The sequence below is a fragment of the Drosophila miranda genome, chromosome XL (assembly GCF_003369915.1).
Source record: "Drosophila miranda strain MSH22 chromosome XL, D.miranda_PacBio2.1, whole genome shotgun sequence".
NCBI classification, from domain to species: Eukaryota; Metazoa; Arthropoda; class Insecta; order Diptera; family Drosophilidae; genus Drosophila; species Drosophila miranda.
The window spans coordinates 21,971,165-21,988,062 of record NC_046673.1 but is presented as its reverse complement, the minus strand read 5'-3'; the positions used below and the strand labels follow the sequence as shown (position 1 = coordinate 21,988,062).

At 42.5% G+C, this 16,898-nt stretch overlaps 1 protein-coding gene across 1 annotated transcript; it reads right to left on the bottom strand.

Moving 5' to 3' along the window:
* Positions 1–1,921: 1,921 nt before the first annotated feature.
* LOC108161498 (myc protein) lies at positions 1,922–15,972 on the bottom strand. The gene is made up of 3 exons (XM_017295776.2): positions 15,064–15,972; positions 13,176–14,330; positions 1,922–6,408 (listed from the first exon to the last, which is right to left on the bottom strand). Exons 2-3 carry the CDS (start codon positions 14,314–14,316, stop codon positions 5,411–5,413), a joined length of 2,139 nt encoding a protein of 712 aa, XP_017151265.1. The 5' UTR covers positions 14,317–14,330; positions 15,064–15,972; the 3' UTR covers positions 1,922–5,410.
* Between the last annotated feature and the right edge of the window lie 926 nt (positions 15,973–16,898).

The following is a 16,898-nucleotide window of genomic DNA, read 5'->3' as shown; positions in this document are numbered from 1 at the left end:
GTACCCTTTGCCGGGGGCAGGGTATGCCCATTCTGATACCAGTTGTGTCATTGATGGGAATACTTCAATTTAAACACTCAAAAAACAAACAACAAATTAAATAAAATTAAAACGAATCTATAAATTATTAAATTAAAAATTAATTTAAAATGTTGTGTAGTATTTTTTCAAATAATAAATCAATTCTAATGAATTAAATATCACTTTAGTTCTAATAATTTATGTATGTTTTTATTTTTTAAATTACAAAAATAATATATTTTATTCTAAGCAATATTTGAAAGTTGTATCGATGGATAAAATCATGGCTTTAAAAACATAAAAATTAGAATTTACCACGAATTTTTACCAGATATGGGAACCATATTTATACAATGGAATTGTCTGAAAACTTTTGGGTGAATAATTAACAATTAACTAAAAAATTAATTATTATATTCACAAAGTAGAGCATTAACCCCATCGGTCAGCTGGCCACCAGATTTCGCTTTCATCTTTTGTTTTCTTTTCGGTGCAAAGAAAAAAATAAATTAAAATAAAATAAAATCAACGAGACCGAAACCGAAACCGAAACTGAAACTGAAACTGAATGATTGTAGTAAAGTAATAATACATAGTACAAAAAAAACAAAAAGCGCAGAAAAAAAATACAATTTTATTTTATTATTATTATTATTGTACTTTTGTTGTTCTGCCGCTTCTACCGGCCGGCTTTTCTGTGTGTGTGTGTGTGTGTGTGTCTGTGTGTCGTCGCTGATTTTATTAAACTCGCAACAACAACGCCGATTTTTATTGAATTAACTTAATTGGTGTGGCAGTGGGCGTGGCCAACACCCCGCTGAATCAAAAGAGTGATGCCCCGCTTGATTAGAAACGGCGACAAAAGCAATTTCCCGCCTTCCAGCCCCCACCCGCACCACCATCGACCCCATGAATCCCCCACAAAGTGAATCATTGCGAATGAATCACTTGAATTATATTTCCCATCTCCCTCCGTATCTCTCTCTGTGTTTATCTTTTTTCGCACTGCAAAACTTAATGAGAACAAAATATATGGTAAAAGAAAAGGATAAGCTTTCCAAACCATTATCTTTCTGGCTTCTAGATATACATTTGTACACATAAGACATACAAGAGTCAACCGATTCTGATAAATCAAATCTTTTCTTTTAGCGTGCTAAAAAATTAAGAAAATCTCCAAGGCTTTTCCGAGGGCACACTGTTTCTTTGATCAATGATCATCAGTGGGACACCATCATGATAAGGGTCTGCATTGCAAAAAATAATAAAAATAAAAATAAAAAAATAAAAACAAATTAAAAATTGACGTTTTTTCTTGGTATGTTGAAATATTTTTATTGTTTAATGCGGTAATCATAAATTTTGAAGAAAAAAAAAATTATTAAAACGTTTGATTTCTCTATATATATAATTGTGTGTTTGTGTGTGTGCTGTGTGTTTATTAAGTTTCTCTGTGTGTGTGTGTGTTATGTTTATGTATAGATCGTACATTTAAGAGGTACATAAAATGTAATTTATTGTTTTTGCTTTTCTCATTTTCTTCGCATTCAATGGGTTTTTTCATTAATAGGTAACTACATAACGAGTTAAAAATATTAGATAATATATTTATATATAATTTTAGCGGATTCTGTTTGCCAGTTCTGTATATTTAATAAGCTATAACCAAAGTGAACAAAAATTTTGCGGTCAATTTCAACCAAATAATTCTTTGAAAATAATTTCCAAAAAAAAAATCCAAAAAAATATAATATTTCTTTCATTCTCGTCTGTAGGTTGGTTTCTTCGCCTATTCAAACATTTTCTTTCAGTTTTTTAACATTTTTCTTTTTTTTTTTTGCTTTGTTCCAAAGAATTTTTTCCCTTTTTTTTTACATAAGTTTTTACATTTGTTTAATTGTTTTTTTTTTTAATTTTTTTTTCTTTGTTTAATAATAGTGTTTTAAAACTAAATCAAATAGTAGTTTGTGTGTTTGTATACATATACAAAATTCCATAATCATAAAAAAATATATATATATAAACATAAATGTTTCAATTTTTAAAGTATTGTATAAGCAAAAAAAATGTCTCATCTTTTTTTGTTTCATTTGCGAGGATTTTGGTTTTGGTCATAGTTTTTCATGTTTTGTATCGTTTTTCGTTTAAATCGAAATTCAAGAATTAATTTTTAGAAATGCTTCACTTTTGTCTGTAGCCGTTTGTTATTTTTTTTTGCTTTTTTTTTTTTAATGGTTGGTTTCTGAATTGCAACAAACAAAAAAAAAATGTGTTTTCCTTTTTGTCATTACATTTATGTTTTTTCTGTTTATTGTTTATTGTTTGATAAATTTGTACGGTTTTTCTTTCTGTTTCTCTCCGTTTCGACCGAAATCATAGAAATGGAAAGAAAACAGGATTTGTTTAAACTATTTCTGCTTCTATGTACTATAGGAAATTAGGTGCATTCGTGTGTGTATTTTTGTGTGTGGTATACATATAGTATAGGTATATATATATCTATATGCATGTGTAGGTGTAGGTGTAGTTGTAGTTGTATTTTTTGTTGTTGGTTTATTGAAGTTGGTTTTGCTTTGTTTACGGTTTCTTTTTCGCGTTGTACAATTTCGCTTAAGTCTATTGCTTTGTGTTTTCTCTCCGGCTCTTACAAAAATATTTCTCTCTGTTTCTACTTTGCATATTTTCGGTTTCTTTTTCTTTTTTTTTTAGTGTATTTTTGTGTATGTGTGTTTGTGTGTGTGTGTGTGTGTAACTATTATTTAACGAGATTTCTATTTACAGTGTGTACACATTTGTGAAAACAATACCAAAAAAAAAAAAATAATAATAATAATAATTATATACCATGTTCAATCGCTTGTTTCTGTTGCTTGTGGTATTATTTTTCTCGATTAACAGTGCTTTTTGTAGTTTAGTTTAATTATTATAATAGAAAATAGCTTTAAATCTTTAAGTAATTTTTAGTAATTTTTTCAAAACAAAAAAAGTATTAAAAAAAAATGTGCGGCGGCGTAAAACAATCCAAGAAAATATGTAATGATGTCTCCAAAAAAAAAAAAAAATAGTATGTTTAAGAAATATATCAATCTGCCAGGCATATGGGTTGGTTATCTGTGTAGTGCAGGTCTACGTCTAAATTTCGTTGAAACTTCACTCTAAATTATAGACATTTTTGCTTGCCTTCGTCGCGTTCCGTCCTCCCTCCCTCTATCCCTCTCTGTCTCTCACGCCCTAGTCTATATGGTATATATAGATCTGGTCATCAATTATATATCTTTTTTTTTTTTGTTTTTTTTTTTTTCTTTGTGTCTAAACCTAAATAACAGTTTACATTTCCTTTGAATTGTAGTTTATAGTTTCGCTTACGTTTCTTTTTTTCTTTTAACTTCTTTTACTTTTTCTTTCGTTTAGTAGTATATATATATAGATATTTGTATATAGTGGTTATATAGTTGATATATATATATATATATATATATATATGGTTGTATATATATGCGTGTAAACCATTGGTTTAATCGTTAATCATATATAACATATTACCCGGCTATAACTTATTAGCAAAAATCGACAGTTAAACAGCTCACAAAAGTTTGAGTTCTCTTGGGTTAGGTCTAGGTCTAGGTTTTGGGTTGGGGTTGGGGTGTTATCTGGGGGTGGGGGGGTGCTATCTCCAACAACAAACTTTGCAGCCAGCTTCTACTCTCCTCTCCGCTCCGCTCCGCTCCTCTCTTCCCTTTTCTTTCTCTAGGGTGTGGTAGCACTATTAAATAGTTTTCCATCAATTTCTCTTAATTCTCCTCTCTAGTTTTTTTGTGTGTTTTCTTCTTTCTTTCGTTAAGTTTCGCGCATTTCATATGCATAGTTATCGGGTTAAAAAAGAATATTCTACATATAGCAAAAAAAAAAAAAAATTATAAAAATTATAAATACAACAACAAAAATCAAAGTTCTGTATATGTATGTATAATAGTTGTACAAGTTTTCCGGTTGTATATATATATATATGCATATGCATATGTGTATGCGAATTTTCATAGCAAATAAAATGTATTTTCTTTCTATAGGCAGTAGCGTTCAAGTATTTCTTGGGTGTATTTGTTTGTGTTTGTGTATAAAAAGCGTTTCTTCCGGTCTGGTTCTGGTTCTGGGTAGGTGTTTCTTTCTAAGCAAAAGCATTCAAGTGTTTCCGTATAGGTAGTTGTGTTCTTCTCTTCTCAAGGGATGCGTCTTCTTTATATCGTATAAATATAGATACATATGCATATGCGTGTGCAGAGGCATAGGATAGATCCCCAAACCGTGTACCGTATAGTCTGGTATAGTAACACTATCGACTATCGACTATCGAACAAGAAATTTGAATCAAGTTTCCCCTTGTATATGTGTCTGTGTGTGTGTGTTGAGCGAGGATATGGGCTGGGATTATCTTTTCTGAGGCAAGCAAAGTTCTACTTTCAGCTATATCCCCCATATCCTGCCGCTCGTACCTTCCTCTTCCTCGTCCTCGTCCTCTTTCCACTCCTCATTTCTTCACGCACTCTTCTTGGTCTCCTCCTTCTCTTTTTCTTTGTGGCTCTTTCGTTGTAACTTTTGTCTGTTTTCCGTTCTCCCGTTTTGTTTCCCTTTCCCGTTTCGTTTTCGTTTTCGTTTCCTTTTCTTTTCATTTCATTTCATTGATTGGTTCATTGTCCTGGTTCTCTACCGGTACCGGTACCAGTTCCGTTTCCCGTTCCGGTTCTGTTTTACTTCAAGTAAAGTTAAGTAGCTAATTCAAAAAAAATTATAATAATAATAATAAGTGTAATAACCTAACCTATAGAGTACAGGCTCCTAACCCTGGGCTATAATCCTAATCCTAGCCTATAGCCTATAGCCTATAGCCTATATTTACGTGTACCTATATGAAACTTCAACTTGATTCCATAAAACAGTTTTCGTTAATTTTCCTCCCCCTCCTCCTCCTTTATCTGACCTGACCTCTTCCTTGATTCGATCTCCTCAAGACACCAACAAAATCTAATTGGGTTCAGAAAATTATATATATCACATTAAATAAATCAAATTTGATAAATCACTCCAATGTCGGGTCTGAAAGTGAAAAAGCAAGGCCCCAAATATATACAATGGCCACTAGTCCTACTATAGTCCTTAGATCGTATCCTACCAACTGATATTGAAGTTTCAAAAAATGCTTAAAGTCAAGAGCAAAAAAAAAAAAAAGAAGATATATAGTTATAATATGGTTAGTAAACCGTATCGAACGTATAAAGACCTTACGCTAGTATATCATAGATCATATTCGTTATATCGTTCGGTCTGATGCCCTACAAATACGCCGCCGCATCATCCCCCATCTACTTGCGCCCAACAAGACTCGTTATTGGGTCTATTTGGGTCTCTGACCAACCCACTTACGGCTCTCATCAGTCACTGTATGGACTGTGGAGGCGGCGCGCAGGCGCACCAGCAGCTCCTGGCGCTTGCGGTTCTTCTCCTTGAGCCGCTGGTACTCCATGGCCAGGTCGTGCTCCTCGTGGGTCAGCTGTTCGCACAGCTTGGCCGCCTCGCGCAGTATGTTCACCTTGGGGGCGCGCTCCTTGTCCCGAATGGTGGGTATCTGCTTCTTGAGGGCCTCGAACAGGTTCTTCAGGCCAATGCGTCGCTGGCGCTCCATGTCGTTGTGCTGGTTGCGCTTCTCGATGGTGTCGGCCTCGTCCACGCTGAACCGCTGACTGCTGCGTGCGAGTGGGGCCACGTTAGCGACAGAATTATGCTTGGGTATTCTGTTCATGGTGCTGTTCATCCAGTTGTTGGAGGCATCCGCCTCGGTGATGCTCACCGGCGAGCCCAGCTGCGAGGAGGAGCAAGAGGATGGGCTGGACTTTTTGCTGCGGCACTTTTTGCTGATGATTCGACTACTGCTATTGCTGTTGTTGTTGTTGATGTTGTTGTTGTTGCTGGCCATCTTATGCACGGACATTCCGTTGCTGCCCGCGCTGCTGCCGGCGGTTGCGGTACCGTTGCCGCTGAACTTGAGGTAGTAGCGCTTGTGTCCCTTGGTGGCGCCGCCGCATCTGTAGCCGGAGCTGCTGCTGCTGCTACTGCTGCTGCTGGCATTCGACGAGTCGACGGTCAGGGGCGAGTACGATTGCGAGGAGGCCTGGTAGGGCGTGCTCGAGGGCGAGGGGTAGCGGGAATTGGCCACCGACTTGACCGGACTACTGCTCGCCGGCGTATACGGCATAATGTAGTTACCGTAGCGCTGTTTCTTTTGGTTAATGCCATTCGAGATTTGGTGGGCCACCTTTTCCAGCAGGGACAGTTCACCGACGGGGAATTGCTGTTGTTTCTTGTCTGGGAATGAGACCACATCGATTTCCTCATCTGCAATAGATAGATGGCGAAAGAGAGAGAGAGAGATTGTTAGAGATATCCATAGAGATCATGATTATCTACGCATTCAGATATATATATATTTATATTTCAACGAAAAACAACTGCTGTTTTCTTGCTTGTTTTTCATTACCCAAAGCCCTGCAAATGTTTTTCTTCTTCAAGTTGAATGACCCCTAAAGGGGGAGGGGAGGGGCGTATGTGGGGACATACGTAGTTATGGCTTAGTGGGGGGGACGGGTCTAAAGCGGATTAGTGTGTCATCAGGGAGGAAGAATATCGAAATTCAGGAAGCAATAGATTTTCACGGATTTCAAGTGGCGACGCCCTTCTTTCTCTCCACGCTGACGTCATAGCTGTAGCTGTTATTTCTCCGTCCGCCTTCTTACGGTTATTTGTCTCTGCTTCTGCTTCTGCTAGTTGTTCTTCTTTTCCCTTTTCTGCTTGACATAACGCGATTCCATTCCGCCCAGCAACAAACAGAGCCATTAAAAGAGGAGTGGGCGTTCGGTAGGTCGGTCGGTCGGTCGGTCGGGCAGAGTCGTTTCTCCGACTCTTACTCTCGCTCCTTCTCGCTCTTCCGTTTTGCTAATTTACCGTTTCCGTTGCTATTACACACACACACACACACACACACTTTGTACATTGAACCTACGCCAAAACGATGCAGCAGACTGTCGGTCGGTAGCCGAAGAAGCTGCAGCGGGGAACAACCGTGGGTGGACAGCGGCAAAATGCATTTTATTTAATTTTTGTTTCAATCGTTTTTTTGTTTTGCTGGCAAGCTTTACTTCTTTCCCCATTTGTTTTAATCGATTTTTCCATTTGAATTTCTTCTATTTGTTCGTTCAACAATTGTTAAGAGGCCTCGCAACTGTTTCAATATTTGCCATCTTTTCACTTTTTTTTTTTGTGTTTTTCAATAATACGAATAATAATAAAAAAAAAACAACTGTGTAAACACAGTAAACAAAAAAAAGGGTAACGAATTTTAGACCTGGCAACAGGGCGGTAAAAGATGCCATGGGCCGATGACAAGTTGCTGCAAGATCAAGTGCATTCGAGGCTTAAACCGCAACGAAATCAAAACCTGTACAGAGAGAGAGCGAGAGCGAGAGCGAGAGCGAGAGCGAGAGCGGGACCCGACGCGAAGAGCAGGGGGAGTTGGAGTTAGAGTTGATGTTGGTGTTGGAGCAGGAGCAGCAGGCAGCCAGCCAACCAAGCGATACCTGGCTGGGTATGACTCAAGAGAGCAATGCTAGCGCCAAGGGCCGAAGCTTTTGATACTCTTCTTCTGGCTCTCCGACCTTATTCGATCCGATCTGAGCGGGTTCGTCCTTTCGAAGCCCCTCAGACGCCGCACAGATGGACCAGATGCAGCCAGAAATGTGGTTTGCCTCTCAGCCTCGTTTGCACCTGGCCAAAATAATCATACCCTTGCTTGCAGAGGGTATAACATAAGCGAGAACGAGGTACAAAAAACGGACGCCGCGACTTGTTTTTGTTGCCGTTTTGTATTCTCTTGTATTCCCTTGTTGCCAACGTCATCGTTCCATTCCACATTCCACTCCATGGCTAGACAAGCCACAGACCACCAAGATGACCACCCACCCCTGCCCCCGTCATAACCGACAAATGCAGGAATGCGCGCTGCCTCGTCGGCCATTTTTCATTAAGAATGAGGAAGACGGGAAAGGGTAGAACCGAAAGGGGGCCGGAGATGGGTGCAACGGGCATCAGCAGGAAAGAAGATGCTTCTGGTAGACTGGACTCTCGAGCTTTGGAATGCGGCACAACAATGTTGTCGGGCACAAAAACAGCGAAACAACTTTTGCATTCGGCAACAATAATAAAATTCTAATGAAAATCGATGACAAACAGCTTTTAACCCGCGCAACAGAGAGACGCAGAAACAGAGGCAGAAATAAACAATGAATGGGGGGGGGGGGGATTGCAATAGAATGATATCAAAATAATAATAAAAGACAAACAATCAACAATGCAGTCTCGCCCTCCCTCCCCTTCCCCTTCTCAGAAAACTGCATTCAAAACAGGGTTGATCAAGAGGAGAGCTTTTGCCTTAGTTTACTAACGGTTTATCCTCTCTCCTCTCCCCTCCTCTCATCGGCAAAGCACACAGCACAGCTTCCCCGCGCCGTCGGTAAACTCCTCACCGCTGCTGGCTCTACCTCCCTCTCTCTTTCTTTCAGACGCGCTCTCGCAAACCAGAAAAACCAGTTTGCTGTAAGAAGCAGAAAACCAAACAAAAGATCCGGCGCAAAGCTTAGCAACTTTTGTTGCTAGGCAAGCTGAGATCAAAGAGGAAGAAAGGAAGAGAGAGAGAGACGAATGACAAAGAGGAAGCTGCCTCGTTGTTGTTTTTGATTACAATTACAAATAAAATGCACACACACACACACCCACACACACACTCACACACCGCCGCCCCCTGCCCTCGACACATGTTGCGCAACATTTGTAAGAAGGGTGCGGTAGCAGGGACTGGGCAGTGGCAGGGGCAGGGGTTTAGTGATAAGCACAGACGACGACTACGACGACGAAGCCCTTTGCCCTATAAAATTAGCATGTGGGAGAGGAAGGAGTGGAATAGAGAGACCGAAAGGGCAGGCGGACAGACAGCGCAAAAGGGAGACCCGAAAAAATGGACAAGTGCATCATCAATAAAAAAAATAAGAACAAAAGAAAACAACAAAAATGCAGCAAATGAAAGGCGGGAGAGAAATCTCCCCCCGCGTATCTAATATCAATGTCCATTCCTCCCCCAGAGAACGCTTGGGGCGGAGGTTGACGACAACGACAACGACAACGACGACGAATAAAAATGAAATGGCAAATGATGTAATATATACAAGAATTTTATTTAAAAAGCCTATAAAAAAATACACAGCGGCGATGGCGATAGTTCGAGAAACAGCGTCGACACAGTGGGCACTTGCTACAAAAGTCATACAAAAATTCTCGACTGGTAAGCCCGTCTATTGTTCAAGATTCAATTTCTATTGAATTATTAATCTCTTCTGTGGCGGACATTGCCATTTGGACAGCTTCTGGAGTGGACACGACGACAAGGGGAGCTTGTACTGTACTATACAGCTGTACGGTGCCATAAGTCATAAAATAAAAACACACTCGAGCGCATGAGAATGTACGTTCTGGTCATCCCTCAATTCCCCTCGCCCGCCACTTTTTTTGTGCCTACATTGGCGTCTTGCAAATTGTTTAATAACAAATGTTGTTGCTGTTGCCATTTTCCTCTACTTCCTTGTTTATTTTCCTTTTGCTTTTGCTTCGTCTGCGATTTTTATGACACAGTTCTCCTCTCTCGATCTCGCTCCCACTCTCTATCTACACCGCAGATTGTCTGGCAGTAGAAAGCTCTCATTGTCGCTAGGGGCCTAAATTCTTTCGATTTTAGATCATTCAGCAGCCAGCAAGAAAATGATTTCATTTCATTCGTTGGAATTCTTAGAATAACGTACAATATGTATACATGAACTCTGACATTTCCTGTTCGCACTGTTTGGCACTTTCCCACGCGCCTCTCCAGTGACTGTCAAACTCTGTTGACATTTACATTTAAAATGGTTGCAACAACAACTACGACACATGTTTCAATTTGTTTTTTGCAAAAAGGTCAAAAGACGCCCCTCGTTGCACTAGCAACATGTGTCGGCAACATGTCGCTCTTTCAGCCGGTAGCCAGCAGCCCCAGACACTGCTGATCCGAACCGAGAAGGAAAAAATGGAGAAAGAAGAACGAAAGTGGGAGGGGGCAGTGCAAAAGCAGTGATTGCGGTTTTCCACAATTGTAGAAAGACAGACAGACAAGGATAGCAATAGCAATCGTAATCGCTTCCGCTGCTGCTGCTGCTGCCGCTGCTCTGCTCGCAGTTTTTCCCACGCGCAACGCGACTTCTTGTCTTTCGTTTCTGGCATCATTTGTGCACAGCTTTCTTTGGCTGCGCTCGAGTGGATTCAAAATGCAGGTCTGGACCAGTGCTTTTCCAGCTGTGTGTTTGTGTGGATCCTGCTAATGGCGTAGGATGTGACTCATCAGCTCGAGTGAGCCATTTCCTTGCCCCTCCCATTTTCCGGGACCGCCACCCAATACCACCCCATATGACGGATGGCGCCCTCTGCCGCATTGCGACATTCATAATGTAAGCCCAAACATAAATTATGAAAATGCGTCTGGCAACATTTTTTATTTGCAACATTCTTGGGCGTGGATACACACATACATACATATGTACATGTATACGAGATAAATGGCGCGGCAGGAAATATCTCATAAACGACCCCAAAAGGGAGGCTCGTTGGCGAGCGCCAGCAGCGACGCTAGCATAGCCAAAAAAAAAAAAAAAAAGAGAAAAAAAACCACTAAGTGCGTGAGAGAGGGAGAGCAGAGCAAAGTGCTGGCGTGCTGGCTCTCGCGCTCTCTTCGTGGGCTTTTTGCTTGCGACCTTGAGCATAACAATTTATGGCTACCCGTATGCGAATAAAGCCAACAACACAGCGACGCAATAGAAAGAGAGAGAGAGAGAGAGAGATAAGACACACGCACGCACACAAAGGGGAATAAAACGCGCCTAGCAACAGCAAACGTTTTTTTCTTATTCGGAATTCGGAATGGTGTGGGGTGGGGTGGTGTGGTGGGGGGAGGTCTTGTGCGGCATCAATTTATGCAAAAACGGCGCCGAGGAGGAAAAAGCGAAAGTGAAAACCCGAAAAGAGGAGCCAACAGGGAAATGAAATGACAAAAGCTGGCCCAAACTCCCCCGCCCTATACCACTTTTATGAACACTTCAAGTTTCGTCTCTCCATAAAAAACCATTTTTTTTTTTTCGTTTCATTTTGGTTTCTACGCACTTTTTTTCGGCAGCGTTGGCGCGACCTTGGTTCCGTTCATTAACATTTTTCGAAACGAATCGAAACACACACACAGGCCACACGCATAGGGCAAGGTGCGAAAAAATGCCAAAAAAAAAAAAACCAAACACGCACGCTTTATCTATAGATACGATTGTGCGTATGGTATGTTGAGTGCGATGGGGCAGAGACTGTTGCCAACGGCTTCTATAACACTCACGTGACACGCCCTCCTCTTGCTGTTGCTACGGCACTGACCACCACGCAGCTCTTCTCCAAGCTTTTATAATAATTACATTAGTATGAGAGATGCAATTTCTATGTAACTGTCCGACTTATGGGAAAGGCATGAGACGGGTCGTAGGAGTAATAGAGCTTCTTTTCCGCACAGAAGCGAAAGATCAGTTTCTGAATCATATTCCACGATACAAAATGTAATTATATGTTTGTATATTTGTATGTACAAAAGCTGTTGCCGATTAATGCCGCCTCTGCAGGCGTTTTCGCACACCACACACACGCACACACACACACACACACACACAAACACAAATAGAAATTGAGAGCAGCGCCTGGTAACAGACAACACCCAAAAGTGTGAGCAAAATAGATGGGAAGATAAGCAGCAGACAGAGAGCAAAAACAACAAGAAAATAATAACAACGCTAAATGCGAAACGTGCGGTGCCTGCCCTGCAGTCCCGAGTGCTGCTGCTATTGCCTTTAGGTGTGAGTGCACTCGGCGACGACGAATGCACACAGACAGACACAGACGACGCCGTCACAACAATTGAAGATTCAGCAAGCGCAGCTTTTTCACTCTCTCTCTCTCTCTCTCTCTCTCTCTCTCTCTCTCACTCTCTTTAATTTACTGTGGGGGGGGTGGGGAATCGACTCGTCAGCGTCTGCAGTCAGCATCAGCGCAGCAGCAAAGCGCAGTCAGTGTGCTAGTTGTAGTTGTAGCGTAGCGTAAGCGTAGAGTAGCGTAAAGCGTAGAGTGGCGTGTAGTAAAATATATAATATTGACGTAAGTGTGCGCGCCAGCGAGGGTTGCTCAATGAATTTTGCGCGCCAAAGTTTGGAGCCATTGAACCCGGAGCAGCGCTGCTACTACTACACGCTGGTGAGAGGCAGAGGTGAGCGCCGTCTGCCACGTGGCATGGTCGCAGACATCCTTGAACAGTGGCCTCCCCCCAACCGAATGGGGTGTTGCGCCCGGAAAGAGCGCGAGAGAATCTCTCTTCTACGTTTTCTTTTGGGCGTAGCACTGCGCAAGACATGGTTGGGGAGACGGGGGGATGATGCTCCCAACAGAAATACAAAAAAAAGTAAAGAGAGAGGATGACGCCATGACTGGCGCCGCCATTCGGAGGGCGGGTGAGAGTTAAGGTTGAGGAAAGGGCGGTGGAGGAGGAGGAGAAAACAGCTAAAAGCACAAGCGGAAGAAAACGGCAGGGGTATGGCGAAAATCAATGAAAACTGCCCCAGACAGACGCTAGCTTCTCTGCCTCAGCCGCTGCCGCTGCCACTGCCGCTGTCAGTGACGGTGCGCGCGTGGGCGTGTGTAACGCGTAACGCCTAACGGTGTCTACTATGTTTGCTGTTGACGTAGGCGTTGGCGATCGATTTTTTACTTCCAACTTGGGCGTCATCGTTCTTCCCTCGCACCCACACATTCAAGCACACGCGCTTACACACACACTGACACAAACACAAACACACACACACACACACACACACACACACATTGACAGGGTAGCACACTAGTTGAATGCAAAAACCGTTAAGGCTACAGCTAGGGTAAGGGTATGGGTAAGGGTATGGATATGGATATGGGCATGGGTATGCGGGGAAGGGGTCAACACTTACCCGAATCTGATGGCGTCTCCGGGGCGTGTCTGTCGTCCAGCTCGTTGCAACGCGTATAACTGTGATCGCTGATGTGCCGCATGAGCATCGTGCTCTTGTGTATTTCGCGATAGGTCTCGTCATCAGAGTCGTAGTCAGAGCTGCTGTTGGGGGGCGACACCTTGACGGTTGTCGCATTGGCGGCCGCCTCCAACGCCTGCTGTATCGACAGCGATTGCTGTGACTGCTGCTGCGCGTCCTGGCTGAGTACGTCCATAACGTCGTTGATTTCCGGCACCGGGAATAACGAGAACAACGTCTTGTTGGCGTTCTGCAGCTCCCGACTGATCAGGTTAATGCAGCTGACATCGCCGTCGCTGGTCAGGCAGATATTGTTGCTACCCATCACGCAGGCTCGCAGATCGACATTGTGGCGGAACATGGGTGCCGTTTCCGGCGCACTCTCATCGGGAATGCTGTGTGGGGGCGAGTCGGGGCGAAGGTATTTGGGCGCAGGCTTGGTCTCGGTCACCGTTGGGCCCATCTTACAGCGCTGGTTACCCTGAAGTAGGACGTTGCGCTTGCGGAGTAGGCTTCCGCCGGGCGGGATCAGCTGATCGGCGGCAACGTACGCTGTGCTCTCCGACTGTGTCTGTGCCTTTCCGCTAACGCTGAGGCGAGCACGCTTCTCCACGGATGGCAGGTAGTCGTCCAGCGGCTCCTGTTTGATAATCACGGGGAGATCCTCTGCTCCAGGCTTGGTGCCGCTATTTTGCTTCTGCCTCTTCTGCTGCTGCTGTTGCTGCTCCTCCTGTTGGCATTGGTAGGGATTGGCCCCGCCTGTTACAATGGACAGGGGTATGGCGATGCCATCGCTGTAGCTGGAGGCGGCACTGTTGTTGTAGGCGGCGCTGCCGTTACTGTGGCAACTGGAGGAGGCGGACCACATGCAGTCCCCGTTGCGGATCTCCGGCTTCATGTCCTCCATATCGTCAAAGTAGTCGAGGCCTTCGCGCGACTCGATCTTGGCCAGGTCGCTCTGTATGCTCGGGGCATCGCCACCGAACATATCATCTATATTGAATGGGCCATTAAAGAACTCCTCGTCCATGTGAATTTGCGACAGACAGCCTTCGGGGAAGTCGAAAAACGGGAGCGCCATCTTTGCGAATTTGGCTGCACAGATGGGGATATGGAAAGGAATAGAGATTTAGGCGTTAGAAATTTGCTTTTGCTGCGGTAATTTGATCAGCAGCAACGATTAATATTATTGATTATTGCTCATTTTTTTATTTATTTATTTATAATAATATTCATTCACAATACCATATATTGCTTCTATATATTTGTCCGGCTGCTCACGTTTCTCTTTCTTCTCTCCTTACACAGCTGCACAATCCGTCCCACTCACACACACACACATGCACACACATGTAAGTACATTAACCAAGTAACTGTAAATGTGAGCATCCTTTAATCTACTTCCGAAAATCTGTTCTGTTCGTAAATTGTCTTTCCTTGAATGTTAAACATACAACAAAACAACAAAAATCGACCACTCTTTGCTTCACTCTCCATTCCACCATTCGCCATTTTATCTCCATCGAATCTGATCTTGTAGGATTGCTGCGCGTTAGAGTGAGATGACAATGCTTCGTTAGTTCCCGTTACATTTTAAATCCCAAACTTCTCATGCATATGCATGCATGTGTGTGTGTGTGAAGTGCGATTAAAAAGTACAGCAACAATAGAAAATAGACAGAACACTTGTTTGCACTCTACCCTATGCCACCCTCTTCGCTGTTCTCTGTAATGTCTGCATTCTACACTTATAGCGTTCCTAACTTTCCGCTGTTCTGTTCCGATCATTGTTCATTCTGCACAGCTTTTTCTTTTGTTTTCAACTCACCTTAGGGCTCTGTGTTCCAAGTGGAACCCGTTATTTCTGGAATATCTACGTGGATATAGCCAGTTCGTCAAAAATTAATTGTAATCCACTTTGTTAGAATTTCTGCAGCTCTTCTTTAACTTCTCTCTCTCAATCTATTTTCGTTTCTTGTGATCGTCAGGGAGAAAACACCAACCCAACAAAAAGGGACACCAAAAAAAATTTGCTCCTCCTTCTATTACGCGCGCTTTGCCGTGCAGGGGTTTCGAGAATTTTCTTCGTTCCCGGTGTTTTGATTTGAATATTTTTTTGTTAAATTGTGTTTCACTGGAAAATTCACGCTTTATTTTATGTATTTGTAGTTGCTTTGTGATTTGTTCTGGTTGTTTCTGCGTTTCGGCGTTTCTGCACTACCGTCTGGCAACAATTCACAAAAAATCACGAAATTCCTGAACAAACGGTACTTTATCGCCTTCTTAGACTTTTTCCGCTATTCTCCTCCTTCCTTTTCGGTCTGCTCGTGCCGGTCTCGTTTGGCGCTCGGACCGCAAACGTCTGTTGCCGGTTCCGGCAGCAATGAAAGAGGAAAACGAAACTGAAAGTTTTTGCGCGGCTTTTTCACGTATTGGAATTGAAATATTCTCCAAGACCGATATCCGATTCGATACGGTTTGGGACTCAATATATTTTATTCAAATATATTAGCACTATTGTAATTCTGTTTGTTTTACTCGGCATTTTCTGTTGCTATTTTTTGTGTGTTTTTTTGTTTCAATTGGTGGTTTTGCGCGAGCTACGGAAAACTTGGTGATTCTATTCTTAATTTTTTCTGGGCGGGAAACAGCCAAAATCCACAAAGACGAAGAGAAGAACCAAGTACGCGTCGGACGTTCCAACTCGACGGGCGTGAATTGTTTGGGGCAGCAAGGCCGTGCATTCATTCCCATAACTTCGACTCGACCGCCTGAATGTTGCTATACATGTTGCGTGCTTACTGAATGTTGCTCGCAAACCGGTCGCACTGCAAGGAACAATGGGTCAAATGGCCCATCTAGCTGACATACACCAAGAGGGTCGAAAGTGAAAACGGTGTCGTCTTTGTGTTTTTTCCTACGTTTAATCAGTATTTTGTATGTTCTATATATTACAAAAATTAATGCTTCAGATCGTTCTCTTATAGCAGGACTACTAGAAAAATAATAAATGATATATTATTTAGATTCATATTCTGGTCGGATTCATATCCTAAAGCAGACTTAACATGTCTGAATTCTGAGAAAAAGGAATGTTTTAAGGCAACCAATGAAACTACTAAAATTCACAACAAATTCATTCGTTTGACCCATTGTGACAGAGTAGTCCTCTGCTTGAATGTTGCTGTACAAAATGTGCAGGGAATCTATAAGAAGGTATGTACAACGAGGTTAAACGGCCAGCAACATACAGCTGGCATGCTACAAACATCTACCTTGTTCTTCTAACATTCCATGCAGACTGTTGCCGAGCAACATTTCAATATCCCAGCGGTAAAGCCAAGAGAGGAAACGAGCAAAGCCGACAAAACCCGAGAGAGCAATCAATACTGTTGAGCTCGCTCGGAAGCCGGCTGTAGAGAGTTTAGTTCTTTGAGTGGGATTTGGACATCGCCTGCTGCGCAGTATTTCTTACGTTTTTAATGAAATACTGAAAGCTTTTGCAATTACAAACATCGCCGTAATGCCAATAGCTTCTCTCGAAAGTTCTGCCATTTCATAAGCGACTGCAATACCACTTAGGGCTCCGCTCTGCTCTGCTCTCTGTTTATTTACAGTCCAGTCGGCACACGCACACACTAACAAGCAATGCAAATGTGGCTG